This window comes from Castor canadensis, chromosome 10 (genome assembly GCF_047511655.1).
Source record: "Castor canadensis chromosome 10, mCasCan1.hap1v2, whole genome shotgun sequence".
Taxonomy (NCBI): Eukaryota; Metazoa; Chordata; class Mammalia; order Rodentia; family Castoridae; genus Castor; species Castor canadensis.
The window spans coordinates 85,797,309-85,820,525 of NC_133395.1; the positions used below are offsets into that span (position 1 = coordinate 85,797,309).

Sequence of the window (23,217 nt, forward strand, 5' to 3'; positions counted from 1 at the left end):
TTCATTTCCACAAAATTTCCCCAGAGTCTTGGAAGGCTCCAGTCTTGGAAGAATCTCTCACCTGCCCAAGCTCTTCATTAAGGTTAGATGTTCTGGCCATGGCATAAATATTACTTTCTTCATAATGCATATCTTCATCCTGTAAGAAATGAAAAACAAAGCCTAAACCAGAGTCAAAACAAAACAAGGAGCATTGCTTCAGGAAAGGTAGTGCCATGTAAAAACAAATTTGATACACTGATGATTTGAAAGAGTTGGCTTTCAATTCCCTGGCTCTGCTTTAGCCAAGCCTTGAATTTAGAGTAAGTTATTTAACATTTCTGTGCTTTAGCTACCACATCTATAAAACTGGAGCAACAACTTGCCTCTCAGCATTTAGAGAAAATTAAATGAGAATACATTTGAAACTACTCTGTCTCACTTTGCGGTGACTAAAATAGTATTTGCAGCCTGTGGTAGAGAGCTTACCTAGCATGTGTAACGTCCTGAGTTCTTCCCCACCACCACACAAAAAAGAGAATTCATTTGTCTTCAAATAATGGCAAGTAAGTCACTGACAAATTCAGAGAATATTTTTAACGTGGATTTTCGTAATAATTTTATTATAAAGAAAATAAATATTTATTCATTAAGAAATAAATGAATAAGTGCTTAGGATATAATTTAAAATTGGAACCACACATTCCAACTGGAAAATTAGTTCAGTCCCCAACTTATTAGGTATCAATGACCATTCCATACATGGTGGTCACCTAAGAAACCTTAGGTTCGTGAATGATTACATCTCTGTCATTCGTGCCAAAATCGGTAAGTCTGCAGGTCTCTCCTCTTCTGTTGAACGTCATGAATTTTAATGGATTAATTATTTCTCCACACTTGCTACCAATCTCCTGTCCCTTAAATCTTTCTTAACTGCTAGGAAGAGAATATGAAAAGTGATGTCCTCAAGATTAACCCAAAGAGACCCAAGCACTGCTGATCCGTGGTGACACCACACTGGTATTTCCTGTTGAAAGCACACTAGGTCTATCATTTGCAATATTTGCACACAAGGACTTGGTTACATGGATTCTTAGAAAGCAAACAAAAGACCATAGCTTGAGAGAAGTTTTTTTTTTTAATTTCTGATTTTAATACTCACCCAGTTTATAAACTGAGCCTGAATAAATTTCACAATTTCTAGAGTTACTAGCAGACTGATGGGGATGAGGTTGTGGTACAAGATGATAAACACCAAACTGTCAAATCCAAAGTTGTAAGATCTCAAATCTGTAGAAGAAAATCAAAGGAACCATGTCATCACTTCAAGCAGTGGCTTTTCTTCATCTATTTTATTGCATTATCACATTGTTAGAATTGTGGAATTTTCTCTATAAAAATATTATTAAAAGTGGAATGAATACAAAAAAAATTATTAAACATCAGCCATGTAATAAGGCAAATGCAAAGAAATGAGTTTCAAGAATGCAGCTTGCTACAGAAGGAAGGTGGATCACTAAAGATGGTATGAGGAATTCCATGTGGAACTGAATATAGCAACAATAGCACAAAGAGGGTGTTCCAAAGGGGGTGTAAGAAAAGGAGGGGAACAAAGTTTGAAGAAGAAAGGAGATAAGGGGAAGGGAATACAAGGACATTCTAGCTGGAAACTAATAGTAGGTTTGAAGTCAGAGAGATATTAAACAACACTGGGGAATTTATGTGTATGTATGTACATAATTATGACGTTTAAAACTCAGAAAGAAGAGGAAGTAAGGCAAAAGAAGTAAATGTCATACTTTGTAAAATTTATAGACAAATGTACTCAATTTTTAAAGACACAAGTGTGTTTGAGACACATGCCAAGAAGAATTTAACCTAACTTCCCAGAAACCAACTTTAAAATATTTAAATAACACAGACTTATCTATGTCTTTGTGAAAACTTGCATCTCAATCTTATACATTAAGTTTATAAAACTATGTTACATGGAGAAGGGCTATAAATGAAAAGGATTAAGCACAAGTTATTTTGTTAGAGGAATGAATTTTATTAAACATATCCATATAATCAACTCAAATAAAATACTAATTTTAATTTATAAGTTAAAAATTTACATTCCTTTTTCTTGAAAGAAAACATACTTGTAACTTAGGATAATAAGAGCTAAATCTATGTTTCTAAATTCCATCAATTTAAAAGTTAGGTTTAATTCACTATCAATAGCTACTCAAACTCTTATTATGCTCAGTTTACTAGCTTTCCTTTCTTTGCCATGATTATGCTTTTTTTTACCCACTATATTACTTTATGTTTACAAATCAGTCTTTTCAGAAAACTAGAGGCAGATACCGACCATTTTAAGGAAAAAGAAACTAAGACAAAGTCTTTATTGCTTGCCAGATTTATCAGTTGCGGAAAATGCAGTTATTACTTTAATCAGCCAGGGGTAGGAAAAATTTTTCACTAATGGCCAGAAGGTAAATAGTTGGGAGTTTGATGGCCATGCATTCTCTTCTGCAATTATCCAACTCTTTGGCTGTGAAAACAGCCACAGAGGATACAAAAATAAGCGTGGCTGTGTTTTGGTAAAACTTTATTTACAAAACAAAAAGTGGGCCATTATGCAATGGTATACCAACCCAGTGAAGGCAATAGGCTGCCACTGAAGCCAATTGTTATGTGTGCATAACTACTTTTTTATATGAGCCCAAGAGTGACTAGTATAGAAAAACAGGAAGAGCCGTCTTCTCTTTCAGGAAGTCTGATCAAAAAGGGAAGAAAAAATAATTATATAGTATACAGAACTTGACACACAGGATTCAAAATATTATTAAATAAATTTTGTAAGTTTTCACATCTGTTTCAAACTAAGATACTGCTATAATTTGGATGCTGAATGTCTCCCAAGTGCCCATGTGTTAAAGGCCTGGTGCCCAGAGTGGTGCTACTGGGAGGCAGTGGAACATTTAAAAGGTGGGGCCTAGTCGGAGGTCACTGGGGTGTGCCTCCAAGGAACACTGGGACTCTGGTCTCCTTCCCTCCCTCTTTGCTTCCCACCTTGGAATAAAAGTAGTTTTGCTCTGTCATGTGCTTCTCCCATGATATACTGCCTCACCACAGGCCCACAGCAATGAAGCCAACTGATCATGGAGTGAAGCCTCTGAAACACTGAACTAAAACAGTCCTTCTCTCTTTGGAATGTGATCATCTCAGATATCTTTTTATAGTGATAGAAAGGTGACCAACACAAATAACGTTCATACTCTTGAGTTAGACCAAATCAAACAAACAGATTCAAATTCAGATTATCTTTTAAAAGTAGTATAAGATCCATAACCTTGAAATAAAAAATTCATGTTTAACATCTTGAAATCAATACTGCATAAGAATGAAACCTTCATTTTTTTATCCTATTGATAAAGTTTACAGCTTAGTTTCTTTATTCTTAAAATGCTCCTAACAAGGTCCTCAGAGATAGATTACAAAGGTAAGAAAGACATGTAATAGTTTACTCTAAAACATGTTTACAAAAAATACTGAACTTTCAATGCCAAATAGCAGTTTAAAATATTTTATAATCTTTTACAGACAGCAGGTCAATTTAATCACTGAATCCCCGACCCAAGACCCATTGTCTTCATTTTCTCAGCACCAAACATTGCACACAAAGCACTATAACAACCCAATAAGGTAGTATTAGCCCCAATTTCAAATGAGGGAAGTAAGGTGTACAGAAGTACAAATCTTATTACTAAGTTATTAAGTAGTAGAGGCAAAGACATGGACCCTTTCACGTGTGTCTTACAATCTTATGCTTTTGCCCTTACTCTTAACTCTCTCCTTTATTTTGGAATGCAATAATTATGCATACTTGTCAGAATAATCTTTTTAAAACTTAAATTATATCCCTTACAAGGGGAATATCCAGTATATAAGGAACTCAACCCAACAGCAAGAAAATAAGTAACCCAATTTAAAAATGGGTAAAAGACCTATATAGACATTTCTCAAAAGAACAAATACCCAACATTACTAGTTATCAGAGAAATGTAAATTAAAGCCACAATAAGATAGCATATCACACCTGTTAGAATAACTTTTACCAATAAAATGAGATAAATAGTAACAAATATGTAAAAAAAGAGGGTCCTTGTACACTGTTACTAAGAATATAATTTGGCACATCCATTTTGGAAAATAATATGGAGGTCCCATAATAAGTTAAAACTAAACTATCATATTATCCAGAAATTCCACTAGTGAATATATATTACAAAGTAAAGGAAATAAGTGCATCAAAGAGATAACTGTTTCTTGCAAGAATATTTATAATAGCCAAGGTATAGAATCAACCTATGTGTCCATCAACTGGCTAATGAATAAAGAAAATGTCACACATACTGACCGAATATGATTCAGTCTTAAAAGGAAGAAAATCTTATTATTTGTAAGAACATGGATAAACTTGAAGGACATTATGCTAGTTGAAATGTCAATCACAGAAAGAAAAATACTGCATGATCTCACTTATGTGTAGAATGTAAAAAAAGTCACTCATTTCAGTAGAGTAGAATGGCAGTTTCCAGGCACTGTGGGACAGGAGGAGTGATGGAATGTGGAGATGCTAGTTCAAGAGTGTAAAGCTTCAGTTACACAGGAGGATTAAGTTCTAGAGATCAACTCTACAGTATGGTGACTATCATTAATAATAAGGTATTCTATGTTTGAAAACTGGTAAGAGAGTAGTTCTTTAATGTTCTCAGCACAAAAAAATGGTGAGGTAATATATATACACATTAACATAATTTATATATTAATTGGTGACATCATTCCACAATGTACACATATGTGAAATCATATTGTACTTTATCTACAATACATACAACACACAATATATATGTGTATATACTGCATAAGTATATAAAATTGTTACTAGTGAATTAGAAAAAAAAATTTTTTTTAATTTTTAAGGAGGACCCAGGTGTGGTAGTTCACATCTGTAATCCTAGCACTTGGGAGGATTCCAAACAAGAAGATTATGAGTTCAAGACCATCCTGAACTACATAGTGATTTTCAGGCCCGCTAAGGTTCCATAGGTTTGAAGTCAGCCTCAGCTATATGGCAAGATCTTGCCTCAAAAAAAAATCATAATAGTGGAATATTCTCTTCTTAATACTATCTCATAATCAGGTTCTCAAAAACTCCAAATACAACAGAGTAATTGTTCTCCCTTTTAATCACAAGCATGGAAAAGTCTTTTTAAAGTCATTTTAACTAACTCACTTAAAAAAGCATAACAATGTCCAAAAGTGGCAGTTTCTGGATCCCTCTGACACTTACCATTCTTCTTCATGTACCATATGTTCTCACCATACATTTCATTCCAGAACATGGCTCCCACACAGCTCACCATGGACATGATCAAGAGAAACAGGAACAATATAAGGATTTGCAGGTTGGTCACTTTTTCAACCTTTGATTTCTTCAGAGGTGATGTGACAGCATTCTGTACAATAACACACAGACACACAAACCCAAAAACAAAGATAAAAAAAAAAAAGAAGAAGGACTGTAGTATACAAACAAAGCACTTGTACTTTACATAATAAATATATGGTTAAGAAATAATTTTAAAAGTTAAAAGAAATATCTAAAGCTGGAGGTGAAAGAGTGACTTCCCTTCAAATTTCAGAATAACAAACAGAATTCACCCTTCTGAATTAAAAAAATATATGGTAAGCCCCTCACTTCCCAGAAGCAGAAGGAAAAACTAGACACAACTGTTTGTCATCACAGATTATTTTACCTGCATGAATTTGGTTTCAGATCCAGTATAAATGACTATGCCAATGATCCACTGAGTATTTCTCACCTGGGTTCCTCTTAGCAAGAGCTGGTTAGGCCCAATTGGAACAGGGCTAAAAATAAAAAGAAGTTTTTCTCTCTTCATGATGTTAAAAAGCATAGGCTTTCACCTTACATATATATCCCTTTTGTCAAATTCACCATTTGGGGCAAATGATAATAAAACAAATGTCTCTTTAAAAAAGCACCTATTTACCTGCACACCCATGTTTATTGTGGCACTATTCACAATAGCCAAGTTATGGAAACAGCCAAGATTCCCCACAACTGACGAATGGATTAAGAAAATATGGTATCTATACACAATGGAATTTTATGCAGCCATGAAAAAGAACGAAATGTTATCATTCGCTGGTAAATAGATGGAATTGGAGAACATCATTCTGAGTGAGGTTAGCCTGGCCCAAAAGACCAAAAATCGTATGTTCTCCCTCATATGTGGACATTAGATCAAGGGCAAACACAACAATGGGATTAGACTATGAGCACATGATAAAAGCGAGAGCACACAAGGGAGGGGTGAGGATAGGTAAGACACATAAAAAACTAGCTAGCATTTGTTGCCCTTAACGCAGAGAAACTAAAGCAGATACCTTAAAAGCAACTGAGGCCAATAGGAAAAGGGGACCAGGAACTAGAGAAAAGGTTAGATTAAGAAGAATTAACCTAGAAGGTAACACACATGCACAGGAAATCAATGTGAGTCAATGCCCTGTATAGCTATCCTTATCTCAACCAGCAAAAACCCTTGTTCCTTCCTATTATTGCTTATACTCTCTCTTCAACAAAATTAGAAATAAGGGCAAAATAGTTTCTGCTGGGTATTGAGGGGGTGGGGGGAGAGGGAGGGGGTGGAGTGGGTGGTAAGGGAGGGGGTGGGGGCAGGGGGGAGAAATGAACCAAGCCTTGTATGCACATATGAATAATAAAAGAAAAAGGAAAAAAAATAAAATAAAAACTCAAATATGCCTCTCAAAAAAAAAAAGCACCTATTTGTAAGACAGTATGGGTGAGGGAAGCATATTGATTAAACATTTTAGAAAGAATAATCATTTCTTATACCTAGAGTGACTACAAAATTTACTTGTCAGAGAGGATTCTGTATGCCAACTTAGTAACACACATAAGGGATTACATGAGGAGATTCACAGCACAGAAAGCAGACTCAGTATTCCATATTTACTTGACCTCCTCAAGGCCTCCAGCACTAAATTAACTTGCCATATGAAAGATACTCCTAAGTAGCTGTAAGTGGAAAGTATGTAAAACAGAGAAGTAAGGAAAATTCCTCCACTGTTATTAAACTAAATCCCATTGGTTTGTCCTTGGTCCCTTTCAAAACTTTGTTCTTCCCACTGATTTATTCAATGTGATACTCTAAGTACTTATACTCAAATGGAATGTGGAGTTGACTTCTCTAGCCATACCATTTACAGTATGCTATGGGTTAAATAAGAATAGTGCCCCCCAAAGGTCCATGTATTAAAGACTTTGTCCTCAGGGTGGTACTACAAGGAGGTGCTAGAACCTTTGGGAAGTGGGGACTAGTGGGAGGTCCCTACATCATTGGGCTGTGCCACTGGAAGTGACTATAGAACCTTGTCTCCCTTGTTTGTTTCCTGGCTTATGATGTAAGCAGTCTACCCTGCTATGCACTCCCATCATGATGTGCTGCCTTTTTAGAGGCCCAAAGTGGTGGGGTCACCCACTCTTGAACTGGAACCTCCAGAACCATAAGGCACAATAACATTTTTCTCTTCATAAGTTATTTGCCTTAGGTATTTCATAATAATAATGAGAAGTTAATTAATACACAGGTTTACTGGTTAAGAAAATGCCATATATTTTACCCCTATATTTAAGAATTTTTTAAACAATTACATAGGTGCATCAGGTTATTTCAAAGGCAAGTAAAATATGAACAAGTACAATGTTTTAAAATGTTGTTAGTTAGAAGAACAAAGATTACCACATTCTGTGCTCCATAAGAGAAAAAAAATAATAGAGAAAGATGATACCTTTTACCACTTAAACACAAGGTTCCAACAAAGCTATTGAAATGACGATTGGGTCCTTCACATTCAATTTTTCCACATAGGTTCAATAACTGCTTTTCTGTTTCCATGCCAGCTATTTCTGGCAAAGCCTATAAAATAAAACCAAAAGGGGAAAAATGACAATAAAAACTTAAGGTACTGTGGCAAAGTTCCATGTCTTTAGTAGTTACGAAAAGATAATGATACAAGTCAGTATCTAAAAATGTATTATACTTACTAGATTCTAAAATAGTACTCATCACACTTTAACATAAACTTTGCCATGCCAGAATCTTACAAGTAATTTTTTTAATTTTTATTTTATTCATATGTGCTTACAAGTAATTTTAATGAAAGAAAAAAAGTGAAAAGGTTAAGTTTCCATCACCTCTACTGAAATTATCATTTTCGAAAGAGTAACCATCATAACCAAACATCATATAATGTTTGATATGTTTATATATATATGTAGTTGCCAATGGTGAACCATGGATCACATTTTTAGTGGTACTGAGTGGTAAACTCAGCGCCTCATACTTGATAGACAGGCGCTCTACCACTTGAGTCACTCCACCAGCCCTTCTTGTGTTGGTTATTTTTGAAATAGGGTCTTGTTTTATGTCTAGACTATCTTGGACTGCTATCCTCCTACTGTTCTCCCTGCATAGCTGGGATGACAGGCTTACACCATTGTACTCAGCCCGTGGATCACATTCTGAGTGGCAAGGACCCAGAACAGTAGTTCCAAACTTTTACATTATCAGATTCATCTTAGAAGTTTGGGTTGCTGGGATCCACCCCTAGAATTTTTATTTAGCAAGTCTAGGGTAGAGTGCTAGAATTTGTATTTCTAACATTTTCTATAGGACAATGATGCTGGTCCAAAGATCCAACTCTGAAAATAATTGATATAGAGAATGCCTCATTCTAAAAAGAAGGTCTCAACGTTCCAGACAGAGAAGAGCAAATTATTTTCAAGAACACAAGACGTAAATTGTCATCAGTCTTTTTAACAGAAATATAAGGTGTAGGAAGACATATATAGTATACTAAGTAATGTATAAAAAGATTTTTAAATTTAGAATATATCATTCAAATATCAAACACAAATATAAAATTAAAATATTCTCAGATATACACATAAGATCTCACAAGTCTTAATACTTATAAATTCACATAGAAACAATTTGGGATGAACTTCTGTTCATCAAAAGACATCTTTAAGAATGCATAAGAACAAGTTACCAAGCAGGATAGGAAATATGTAGCATGTATAACTGACAATTAATATGAAAAATATAAAGAAATTCTATAAATCAATATGAAAATACAAATATTTCAACAAAAAAATGAAGAAATATTTACCAGAAGAAGAAAATGTATTGCCCATAAACTAAAAAAATGTTCAAGAGTGATGATAAAGAAAAGGCTTTAGCCCATTAATAGATGCTGAAAAAAATAGCAAAAAGGTTAACATGTATTGTAGCAAAAAAATATTAGCAAGTTTCAAATATAAGAAAACGTTCCAGATTTGGTAAAGGATAGTTACTAGTATCAAAAGCAACTATCATATTTGACTTTGAAATGTTAGAAGCATTTCCACATTAAGAACAAGAAGAGACTTAGGCACTATCAAAAAATTTTTTAGCTGCTCTGTAGTTGCTAGGCAATACTATGAGATGGAAAAAAAAGAAATAAGGCATTATTATTTGAAAGGAAATGTCAGAAATGACTCCATATTATTTTTAACAAGCAGGAACAGGACCAACATGATGATTAGTTGTAGATAAATGTTCAAAAAACATTAAAACCTTAAACCCCATTCTAATGTACTTTTCTCACTCTGTGAATATGCAACAGATATTTGTAAAGTGATAAAAAAATTCTTTTTAACAGAAGTTTTTAGAGAAAGAATTGATTACCAGAAAAACCCTATACATTTGACTCAAAAATCATAAAAATGTATGAGGGAGATTTGGTTGTCAGATCAATATGCAAACATAACTTAGTGTGCCACAGAGAGTTTAGCCATTCATATATAAGAGAATATCTGCCTATTGAAAATAAAACTGAAAACAATTTTTAAAGAAAAGAAAACTGCTATAGACATTTGTAGAAAGCTTTTTCTATGAACATACATTTTCATTTCACCAGGATAAATCTCTAGGAGTGGAACGGCTGGGTCAAACAATAGGTATACATTTAACTCTGTACAAAATTATCAAAATGTTTCCCCAACTAGCTACACCATTATATATTAACAATGGCAATGTGTGAGTGATATAATTTTCATGCATCCTCACCAGCATTTAGTAATTTTATTTTAGTCATTCTGAGAGGTGTATTGTAGTGTCTCACTGTGATTTTAATTTGTATTTTCCTTATGGATAATCACGTAGAAAATGTTCTGTGGGCTTATTTGCCACATGCATTTCAAATTTGGTTAAGTGTCTCTTGGCATCTTTTGTTCACTTTCTATTTGGTTTAATGTTCTTTTCTGTGGGATTCTGAACTTCCTTACAAATTACACATACATAACATCATTTGTCAGATATGTGGCTTGCAAATGTTTTCTCCTACTTTGTAGCTTGTCTTTATTCTTAAAGGAATGTGTATCTTAATTTCTTTAAAATAGACATGCTTTAATTTTTTGCTACAATTAAATTTTTAACTTTAAACTCCCTGTGTAGCTATATTAAACAAACAAAAATGTCATTTTTTTTCATTTAAAAATTGAAGAACAGGAGGATGGAAAAGGTCCTTCCTGGGGAAGGGGTTGGTATCAGTGGATGGGGAGGAGGTGAGGAAAGGGCTTGGAAGGCTGAATATATTGTAAATACTTTGTACACAAGTATGTAAATGGAAAAATGATACCTGGTGAAACTGTCCTAGGGATGGGGGAGAAGGGGGATAAAGAAGAATGATGGAGGAGGTGAATTCAACTACGACATATTATAAGAACATTTGTGAATGCCACAATGTACCCCTACCCAGCACAATAAAAAAAGAAAATCAAGGAAAAGAAAATGCAAGACAGTAGAGAGTAACCTCAACTGAGGTACACACAATCAAACCTTCAAACAACTAAGACAACTAAATGACAGGAATCATCACATACCTATCAGTACTAACACTTAATGTTAACGGACTTAATTCACCCATCAAAAGGCACCACTTGATGAAATGGATTAAAAAGGAAGATCCAACAATTTGTTGCTTACAGGAGACCTATCTCACTGACAGAAATAAGCATAGGCTTAGGATGAAAGGCTGGAAGAAGATTTACCAAGCCAATGGCCCCCGGAAACAGGCAGGCATAGCAATACTTATCTCTGGCAAAGTAGACTTCAAACATACATTGATCAAATGAGATAAAGAAGGACATTCCATACTAATAAAAGGGGAAATAGACCAAAAGGAAATAATAATCATCAACCTGTATGCACCCAATGTCAACGCACCCAATTTCATCAAACAGACCCTGAAAGACCTAAAAGCATATATAAACGCCAACACAGTGGTTATGGGAGACTTTAACACCCCATTATCATCAATAGATAGGTCATCCAAACAAAAAATCAATAAAGGAATCCAAGATCTAAAATATACAACAGATCAAATGGACCTAGTTGATGTCTACAGAACATTTCATCCAACTTCTGCACAATATACATTCTTCTCAGCTGCCCATGGAACCTAGGACACAAAGCAAGTCTCAGCAAATATAAGAAAACAGAAATTATACCGTGCATACTATCTGATCACAATGCAGTAAAAGTAGAACTCAACAACAAAAGTAAAGACAAAAAATATGCAAACAGCTGGAAACTAAATAACTCATTACTTAATGAAGAATGGATCATCGATGAAATAAAAGAGGAAATGAAAAAATTTCTGGAAGTCAATGAAAATGAAAACACAACCTACCAGAACCTATGGGACACAGCTAAGGCAGTCCTGAGAGGAAAGTTTATAGCCATGAGTGCATATATTAAAAAGACTGAAAGATCCCAAATCAAATACCTAATGATACATCTCAAACTCCTAGAAAAATGAACAAGCAATCCCAAAACAAATAGAAGGAGAGAAATAATAAAAATAAGAGCTGAAATCAATGAAAAAGAAACCAAAAAAACCCTACAAAGAATTAATGAAATAAAAAGTTGGTTCTTTGAAAAAATAAACAAGATCGATAGACCCCTGGCAAACCTGACTAAAATGAGGAGAGAAAAAACCCAAATTAGTAGAATTAGGAATGCAAAAGGGGAGATAACAACAAACACCATGGAAGTCCAGGAAATCATCAGAGACTACTTTGAGAACCTATATTCAAATAAAATTGAAAATCTTAAAGAAATGGACAGATTTCTAGATATATATGATCATCCAAAACTGAAGCAAGAGGAAATTAATCACCTGAATAGATCTATAACACAAAATGAAATTGAAGCAGCAATCAAGAGTCTCCCCAAAAAGAAAAGTCCAGGACCTGATGGATTCTCTGCTGAATTCTATCAGACCTTTAAAGAAGAACTGATACCAACCCTCCTTAAACTGTTCCACGAAATAGAAAGGGAAGGAAAACTGCCAAACACATTTTTTGAAGCAAGTATTATACTTATCCCAAATCCAGGCAAAGACACAATCAAAAAGGAGAACTATAGGCCAATCTCCTTAATGAACATTGACGCAAAAATCCTCAACAAAATAATGGCAAACCAAATTCAACAACACATCAAAAAGATTATTCACCACAACCAAGAAGGCTTCATCCCAGGAATGCAGGGGTGGTTCAACATACGAAAATCAATAAACGTAATAAACCACATTCACAGAAGCAAAGACAAAAACCACCTGATCATCTGAATAGATGCAGAAAAACCCTTTGATAAGATCCAACACCATTTCATTATAAAAGCTCTAAGAAAACTAGGAATAGAAGGAAAGTACCTCAACATTATAAAAGCTATATATGACAAACCTACAGCCAGCATTATACTTAACAGAGAAAAACTGAAACCATTCCCTCTAAAATCAGGAACCAGACAAGGATGCCCACTATCTCCACTCCTATTCAACATAGTACTGGAATTCCTAGCCAGAGCAACTAGGCAAGAAGAAGGAATAAAAGGAATACAAATAGGTAAAGAAACTAAAAATATCCCTATTTGCAGATGACATGATCCTATACCTTAAAGACCCAAAAAACTCTACTCAGAAGCTTCTAGGCATCATCAATAGCTATAGCAAGGCAGCAGGATATAAAATCAACACAGAAAAATCATTAGCATTTCTATACACTAATAATGTGCAAACTGAAAAAGAATGTATGAAAACAACTCCATTTACAATAGCCTCAAAAAAAATCAAATACCTAGGTGTAAACCTAACAAAAGATGTGAAAGACCTCTACAAGGAAAACTATACACTTCTGAAGAAAGAGATTGAGGAAGACTATAGAAAGTGCAGAGATCTCCCATGCTCATGGATTGGTAGAATCAACATAGTAAAAATGTCGATACTCCCCAAAGTAATCTACATGTTTAATGCAATTCCCATCAAAATTCCAATGACATTCATTAAAGAGATTGAAAAATCTACCATGAAATTTATATGGAAACACAAAAGGCCACGAACAGCCAAGGAAATAGTCAGTCAAAAGAACAATGCTGGAGGTATCACGATACCTGACTTCAAACCATATTACAAAGCAATAACAATAAAAACAGCATGGTACTGGCACAAAAACAGACATGAAGACCAGTGGAACAGAATAGAGGACCCAGATATGAAGCCACACAACTATAACCAACTTGTCTTTGACAAAGGAGCTAAAAATATATGATGGAGAAATAGCAGCCTCTTCAACAAAAACTGCTGGGAAAACTGGTTAGCAGTCTGCAAAAAACTGAAGCTAGATCCATGTATATCACCCTATACCAATATTAACTCAAAATGGATCAAGGATCTTAATATCAGACCACAAGCTCTAAAGTTGATACAGGAAAGAGTAGGAAATACTCTGGAGTTAGTAGGTATAGGTAAGAACTTTCTCAGCGAAACCCTAGCAGCACAGCAACTAAGAGATAGCATAGATAAATGGGACCTCATAAAGCTAAAAAGCTTCTGTTCATCAAAAGAAATGGTCTCTAAACTGAAGAGAACACCCACAGAGTGGGAGAAAATATTTGCCAGTTACACATCAGACAAAGGACTGATAACCAGAATATATAGGGAACTTAAAAACTAAATTCTCCCAAAACTAATGAACCAATAAAGAAATGGGCAAGTGAACTAAACAGAACTTTCTCAAAAGAAGAAATTCAAATGGCCAAAAACACATGTAAAAATGCTCACTATCTCTAGCAATAAAGGAAATGCAAATTAAAGCCACACTAAGATTCTACCTCACCCCTGTTAGAATAGCCATCATCAGCAACACCACCTCCAACAGGTGTTGGTGAGGATGCGGGGAAAAAGAAACCCTCTTACACTGTTGGTGGGAATGTAAACTAGTACAACCACTCTGGAAAAAAATTTGGAGGCTACTTAAAAAGCTAGACATTGATCTACCATTTGATCCAGCAATACCATTCTTGGGGATATACCCAAAAGACTATAACACAGGTTACTCCAGAGGCACTTGCACACCCATGTTTATTGCGGCACTATTCACAATAGCCAAGTTATGGAAACAGCCAAGATGCCCCATCACCGAAGAATGGTTAAGAAAATGTGGTATCTATACACAATGGAATTTTATGCAGCCATGAAGAAGAACGAAATGTTATCATTCACTGGTAAATGGATGGAATTGGAGAACATTATTCTGAGTGAGGTTAGCCTGGCCCAAAAGACCAAAAATCGTATGTTCTCCCTCATATGTGGACATTAGATCAAGGGCAAATACAACAATGGGATTGGACTTTGAGCACATGATAAAAATGAGAGCACACAAGGGAGGGGTGAGGATAGGTAAGACACATAAAAAATTAGCTAGCATTTGTTGCCCTTAATGCAGAGAAACTAAAGCAGATACCTTAAAAGCAACTGAGGCCAATAGGAAAAGGGGACCAGGAACTAGACAAAAGGTGAGATCTAAAAGAATTAATCTAGAAGGTAACACACACACACAGGAAATTAATGTGAGTCAACTCCCTGTATAGCTATCCTTATCTCAACCAGCAAAAACCCTTGTTCCTTCCTATTATGGTTTATACTCTCTCTAAAACAAAATTACAAATAAGGGCAAAATAGTTTCTGCTGGGTATTGAGGGGGTAGGGGGGAGCGGGAGGGGGCAGAGTGGGTGGTAAGGGAGGGGGTGGGGGCAGGGGGGAGAAATGACCCAAGCCTTGTATGCACATATGAATAATAAAATAAAAAAAAAGAAAGTCAATATCAAAAAAAGAAAAAAAATTAATTTTAATTGTAAAAATTCATGAGATAAAGTGTCATAATTTGATACATGTATGTAGTGTGTAATGATCAAATCAAGGGAGTTAATATTTCCCTATTAAATTTTTTAAGAGTTTGAATTAACATAGAACAATTGTACTTAGTTATGTGATACAGTGTGATATTTCAGTTCACGTATACAATATATATTTGATCAAAGCAGGGCAATTAATGGTTCCATTTTCTTATCATTACTTTGTGTTAGAGACTCAAGCTCTTCTCTTTTAGTGATTCATGAAATATGTAATGGGCTATTGTGAACTATAGTCACCCACTGTGCTATAGAAACATTGGAACTTAATTCTTATCTACCAGTGTTGTGGTACCTATTATCTAATTTTCCTCTATCCTCCTCCTCCCTGCTATGCTCAATCTCTAGTAATCTCTATTATACATTGTAAATGACTTTTTAAGATTAACACCCACATGAGAGAGAACATGTCATATTTGTCTTTCTGTGTCTGAATATTTCTCTTAACATAATGACCTCAAATGTACATATACATATTTTCTTTGTCTAGGTTTATTCCATTCTTAGTTATTATAAATAGTACAGCAGTAAACACGGGCATGCAGCTGTCTCATTGATGCACTGATATAATTCCCTGGATATAAACTAAAGAAGGATAGTTGTATCACATAGTTATAGCTTCTTTTAAAAGTCTTTAATTTTGATGATGTCCAGTTTATTGATTTTTCCTTTTCTGGTCATGCTTTTGGTATCAAATCTAGGAAGTACTGGCATAGTGCCATATCCTGAAGATTTCCTCTCTATATAGTCATACCACCCTGAACTCACCCAATCTCATCTGAAGAGTTTCTCCATCCCTATTTTTGAAAGTTTTGAATTTCACTTTCAAGTCTAATAATAAATTTTTGGTTAAGTTTTATTGAAAGTGTACTTGGGTTGAGTTTTGTTTGTAACCTAAGAATACACAATTGCTGTAGCACAGTTGTTGAAAAGCCATTCTTTCTCCAGTAAATTCCTTTTGTGCCGTTGACAAAATAACTTGGGCATATTTGTGAGCATCTATTTCTTAGTTTTGTATCGTGTTTCCTTGAGCAATATGTCTATATCTTCACCAATATTACTCCAGCTATAAAATGTCTTGGCATCAGGTAAACTAATTCCTTCCACATTATGCTTGTTTTATCTCTTTTTTAATACCTAGCTAAATTTTAGGCTCTACATGTTTATTACTATTTGCTACAGAAGTATAAGTAATTTTGCATGCTTATTTTTATATCCTGCATCCCCAAAGAAAAACACTATTTCTAGGACATTGTTCCATAGATTCTTTGGGATTTTCTGAGTAGACACCATGTTACAAGTAAATAGGGACATTTTATTGCTTCCTTCCAATCTGTGCACCTTATTTTCTTTTATTATACTTGCTAGAACTTCCATGTATCAAATAAGAGTAATGATAGCCAATTTCCTTGCCTTATTTGAAATCTTAGGAGGAACACATACAATCTTTCACCATTAGATATGTTATTTATAATTTCTTTGTGTAGATACTTGTGGTAGTTTGGATCTTGAATGTCTCCCCAAAGGCCTACGAGTTATTGAAGACTCAGTCTCTAGGGTGACGCTATTGGAGGTAATGGAACCTTTAACAGGTGGGGTCTATTGAGACATTTTAGGTAACTGGGAGTATGTTCTTAAAGAAGCCATGGGACCCTGGCCTCGTGCTCACTCACTTTTGCTTTCTGGCCATGAGGTGAGCAATTTTTTTCTGCCACACCACAGTCCTAAAAGCAATGGACCCAACAAACCATGTGCTGAAATCTCCAAAATTGTGAGCAAATATAAATCTTTTTGTGAGTTGATTATCTCAGGTATTTTGTTATAGTGATGGAAATCTGACTAACATAATGCTCTATACCAAGAACTTTCCCCTATGGTCCTCTATTTCTGTGAAGCTTTATAATGAAGGCATATTGAATTTTGTCAAATGCCTTTACTGCATTGACTGATATGACCATGAGAATTTCCTTCTTTAACCTGTTAGGTGGATCACATGAATTGATGTTCGATTATTAAGCCAATCTTGCATCCCTAGAAGAAATCTTTATAATTTTTTAAATACTGCTGCATTCCATTGGGTAAAGGAGGATATTGGTCTATAGTTTTCTTTCTGTGCACCACTTTTTTCTGTTTTGGATATCAAGGTAACACTAACTTTATAAAATGAATTAGTAAGTATCCCCCTTCTATTCTTTTTTCTGAAAGAAATTATGTAGAGTTGGTGTTAATTCTCCTTTACATATTTAATAGAATTCTTCAGTGAAAACGCCTGGGCTTTATACTTGGAGAGGCAGCCTTTAAATAATAAGTTCTATTTTTAAAAATTATGTATACGTTTAAAAAATTTATTTATTTCAACTGTTTTTGAAATTTTTTTCTGTTATCTTTCTGTTACTGATTTCCAGTTTTATTCCACTGTGGTTAGAGAACACACTTGTTTTGCTTTCAATTATTTTAATTTTATGAGGTTTGTTTTATGACTCAGATATTTTCTATGTTGGTGCATGAAAATAAGGTTTATCCTGTTGGTCATTTTCTATAACATTCAGTTGTTGAAGATCCTTTAAGTATCAAATATATCCCTTTGGATGATGATGTTGAGTTCTATATCCTTGATGATTTTGTGTCTGATTGTAAAGTCAATTGATGAGAGATGTTGAACTCTCTACCTATAACTGTGGATTTGTATACTTATCATTTCCATTCTACTGATTTTTAATTTCAACTATTTTGTAGCCTTGCTTTTTCATGGACACACATTACAATCACTATGACTTCCTGATAGTTTGACCCTTTTAGCATAATATAATGACCTTCTCTATTTATACTAGCAATTTTGTTTGCTTTGAAATCTAATTAATCTGACATTAATATAGTCATTCCTGACAGTTTTTGACTACTTTTCATGTTATATATATTTTCTATTCCCTTACTTTTAAAATGCTATTCTGTTACATTTGAAGTTAGTTTCATGTAGGTCCCATAGAATAGAGTCATATTTTTAAGCTCACTGTGCCAATCTATGTCTTTCAACTGGTAAATGAGATGACTTACATTTAACATAATTTTTCTTTTTTTTCTGTTTTTACTCCCATTTTTTCTATTTCTAATTCCTCTTTTCTGATTTCCTCTGGGTAAATTGAATGGTTTTTTAGAATTCCATGTTGATTTATTGATAGTGTTTTTAGTGTATTTCCTCACTTGGTTTAGTTGTTGCTCTAAGTATTACACTATTTATCTATAATTCCTCAAAGTTATCTTTGTGTCCTTATGTCATAAATTTAAATAAAGTATAGAAACATGGCTGCCCTTCATTGACCTTTTCTCTGGCTCATTATAGTATATATCTAACAGTCTTATGATTGGTTTCCTTCATCTATCAAACATAACTAGAAAGCTCAAGAAAGAAACCCAATTGCATTTAGCCTTAATTTTGCTTATCATTTTTTTCTTCCCTTTTCCTTCTTTATGATGCCTTTAAATTTTCTTTCTGTTTAGAGACATTCTTTTAGCCCTTTTTAAATTTAGATCTTCTAGCAACACATTCTTTAGCTTTCATACATTTGAAAAATGTCTGATATAAGAATCTGAGGTTGGGGCAAGATGGTAGAAAAGTAGAAGCTTTCTCCATCAGACCTGGTGAATGAGACTTTGGATAACAGCGACTACATGCAGAGGTACCAAAGAGAGAAACAGCACAGAAAAATACAGCAAATAAAGAAAATAGAGAAACAGTTTGTGATACCCAAACCAGCTCCCCCTGGGGGAAGGATAAGCCAAAACCACCTCAAGTTATGCCAGATAGCTGCCCTGGCATAATATGATACCCATAGCTGTATATCTGTCCTTGTTATCCCCCCCTTCTCACCCATTTCAACATCTACTGACTCTCTTCATCACATCCCAGTCTTTGTAATCATCCCTTTCTAATACCTAAGTTACCATCCCCTACTGCTACATAAATTTCTCACCTCATATAACCGACTAGAGCTTTCCTCTGTCTCCCTCCCAACACACCCCCTACTATCTTTAGCCTTTCAGGGCCATGTATATATATCCTCTCTCTAATAGAAAACCAAGACACCGGAACAGTAGCAATAACTGATTTTCATGAGGGATTACAGTAATTTCAAGACTGCAATTTAACAACCGTAGCAGTTTTAATAGCTAAGCTTCCCTGCCCTAAGTGAAACAGTGGGTAGAATCCAGCACCCCTAGAATAAGCAGCAGAAGGGAATACTATTGAGCCTCTATCCCATCACCAAGAGACAAGAAAACACATCAAAGCTCAACCACCATCCATCCAGTCTGTACAATCCTTCATAAAACTTCAACCACAGGGGCACAAGGGACTGGAAGTCCAAACCAAAAACAACCTCAGATGCTTAAATCTGCAGAAACATGAAGCAACGAGGCAACATCTCTCCCTCAAAATCCAACTCCACCAATTAAGGATCTAAACAGAGAAGAGAAGGAAATATCAAATAATGAATTCCAAAAAACAACAGTAAGAATGATTAACGAGCTTAAATAAGAGACACAAAAGCTAGTGTCTGATCTCAAAGAGGATATGAATAAACAAATGAATGAGCTCCAAGAGAATACAAACAGATGAATGAAACTGAGACCATGCAGGATATGTAAGAGGAAATCAATAAAGATATGGAAATCCTGAAAATAATCAATCTGAAATAAAAAGCTCAGTATCTCAAGTAAAAATCTGAGTCAAACACTTGGCAAACAGAGTGGAACAAGTTGAAAATAGGATAACAGGGACAGAAGACAAAGTAGAGGAATTAGATCAAACAGTAAAAGATCATGAAAAAATACTAAGAAAATATGGAACATGCACGATACCTGGTACACCATGAAAAGCCCAAACCTAAAAATCATGGGTATAGAAGAAGGAGATGAGATATAAACTAAAAGCATAAATAACTTGTTAAACAAAATAATAGCTGAAAACTCCCAACATCAAGAAAGAGAGGGTCATTCAGGTGTAGGAAGCTTACAAAACACCTAACTGTAAGGACCAAGACAGAAACACCCCCAGGCATATCAGAATCAAAATACTCAACATACAGTACAAAGAAAGAATGCTGAAAGGTGCAAAAGAGAAAAGATAGGGCCATGTCTAGGCAAACCCATTAGAATAACAGCAAATATCTCAACACAAATTCTAAATGCAAGAATATCATAGAAAGACTTATTTCAGGTCCTGCAAGAAAACAACTGCCAACATAGACTAGTCTATCCAGCAAAACTATCTTTCCTAATTGAAGGAGAAATTAAAACCTTCCACAACAAGGAAAAACTAAAGGAATTCATGACTATCAAGGCTGTACTGCAGAAAACACTTAAAGGACTCTTACATATAGAAGAAAAAACTAGAATGAGACAGGAAGACTCAAGAAAGAAAAAACCCTTTTTTGATCAAGCAGACCAGTAAACAAGGAATAGGTAAAAAAGTAAACAACAGGGGAATGAAAATGACTGGAAACAACATGTATCTCTCACAATTAACTCTGAATGTCAATGGCCTCAATGCAACAATCAAAAGACATAGAATAGCAAACTGAGTTAAAAATAAGACCCAACCATATGTTGCTTACAAGACTCATCTCCCTGAAAAAAAAAATTACAAACACTGGCTTAGAGTCAAAGGGTGGAAAAGGGTTTTCCAAGCAAATCAACCCCACAAACAGGGAGGAGTAGCCACACTCATACCTGACAAAGTAGACTTCAGACTAAAATCAGTCAGAAGATACAATGAAGGTCACTTCATATTAATTAAAGGAAAAACCCATCAAGAGAAAATATCAATTCTTAACATTTATGCACCAAACATAGGGGCACATAACTACATTTTAAAAACTTTAAATGGGGGGATTCCAAGATGGCGGCTAGAGGTAGGAAGCAGAAAGCGACCCTCCTATAGTGAAATCTTGGAGAGACGCTGGAGACACACTTTGCAGGCATAATCACCGAGAAAAGGCATAACTTTGACTCCTCCACATCTCCAGCCGGCGCAGAGAATCTCCACTTCTCTGAAATGAGGAGGGCCCCCGGGGCCACCAGTGGCCAGCGCCCATATGGCTTGGGAAGACGCGGACCAGCTTACTGTCAATTAGTACACTAACACTCCCTGTTTATACCTTTGAAACTCTCTTGTCTGATACCTTGTTCTGCTTTCTCCCTCTTGTCTGTATATTTGTTTTCCCCTTTTCTTTAACTTCTTGCTTTCCATCTCAGCTCACTCTTCCATTCTAAATATTACCAATGTTATTATTACAAGCTAGAAAATACTTAATTACACACAGTACAGGGACAGTAACAACACCAAGGACAATGACGGGAAGACAGAAAAAACAGGGAAACCAGTTTCCCCACAGCAAAAAATTAGTACAGGAACCAGAGGGGAATGAAGAGAACAGAAACTCAGATCCAGACTCCAACAAAATGAAGATAAACTATGCCAAAGGACCCAATGAAGCCCACAAGAATAATTTAAAAGAAGACATACTACAAGTACTCCATGAGAATTTTATAGAGATGATACTGGATAGGGTCAACCAAAATGTACAGGAGACACTCAAGAAATTCCAAGACAATAAAAATAGAGAATTTGAAAAAGCAAAAGAAGAAATAAAGGAAACCATAGAAGCACTGTATAAACACCAAAGTGAAAGAGAGAACACAATGAATAAATGGATAAATGAACTCAGGACAAAAATAGACAACAATAAAGAAGAAAACAGCCAGGATATGGAAAACCTCAGAAAAAAGAACGAAACAGAACTGCAAAACAAAACGGAAGGCCAATCCAGCAGAATAGAACAAACAGAAGACAGAATCTCAGAACTTGAAGATGAAATAGTAATTAAAGGAAAAACTGAAGAACTATTAATTAAACAACTCAAGACATGTGAAAAGAAAATGCAAGAATTCACCGACTCCATCAAAAGATCAAACTTGAGAATCATAGGCATCGAAGAAGGAGAAGAGGTGCAAGTGAAGGGAATGCGTAATATATTCAACAAAATAATAACAGAAAATTTCCCAAATCTAGAGAAAGATATTCCCATACAGATGCAAGAGGCCTCCAGGACACCAAACAGACCAGATCAAAATAGAACTACTCCACGACATATTATCATTAAAACAATAAGTTCAGAAACTAAGGAAAGAATATTGAAGGCTGTAAGAGAGAAAAAACAAGTAACATACAAAGGTAAACCATCAAAATAACAGCAGACTTCTCAACAGAAACATTAAAAGCAAGAAGAGCGTGGGGTGAGATCTTCCAGGCACTGAATGAAAATAACTTCAACCCCAGGATACTCTACCCAGCAAAGCTATCATTCAAAATACATGGAGCAATAAAAGTCTTCCATGATAAGCAGAAACTAAAACAATATGTGACCACAAAGCCACCATTACAAAGGATTCTTCAAGGGATCCTGCACACAGAAAGTGACACCCAACTTAACCATGAAAAGGCAGGCAGCACCAAACCACAGGATAAGAAAAAGCAAGACAGTAGAGAGTAACATCAAGTTAGGTACACACAATCAAACCTTCAAACAACTAAGATAACTAAATGGCAGGAATCACCACATACCTATCGGTACTAACGCTTAATGTTAATGGACTTAATTCACCCATCAAAAGACACCGTTTGACAAAATGGATTAAAAAAGAAGATCCAACAATTTGTTGCTTACAGGAGACCCATCTCACCTACAGAAATAAGCATATGCTTAGGATGAAAGGCTGGAAGAAGATTTACCAAGCCAATGGCCCCCGAAAACAAGCAGGAGTAGCAATACTTATCTTTGACAATGTA

At 35.1% G+C, this 23,217-nt stretch overlaps 1 protein-coding gene across 3 annotated transcripts in view; it reads right to left on the reverse strand.

Annotated features, from left to right (window-relative positions):
* The window catches only part of LOC109678973 (phospholipid-transporting ATPase IB-like), a 310,438-nt gene that overhangs the window by 226,673 nt on the left and 60,548 nt on the right, over positions 1 to 23,217 (reverse strand). For all 3 annotated transcript variants that reach the window (XM_074043762.1, XM_074043761.1, XM_074043760.1), the window contains exons 8-12: positions 7,867 to 7,994; positions 5,790 to 5,901; positions 5,324 to 5,489; positions 1,142 to 1,269; positions 62 to 139 (exon numbers count right to left, since the gene is read on the reverse strand). In XM_074043762.1, coding sequence (XP_073899863.1) covers positions 62 to 139; positions 1,142 to 1,269; positions 5,324 to 5,489; positions 5,790 to 5,901; positions 7,867 to 7,994 — 612 coding nt within the window. The remainder of the gene's footprint in view (positions 1 to 61; positions 140 to 1,141; positions 1,270 to 5,323; positions 5,490 to 5,789; positions 5,902 to 7,866; positions 7,995 to 23,217) is intronic.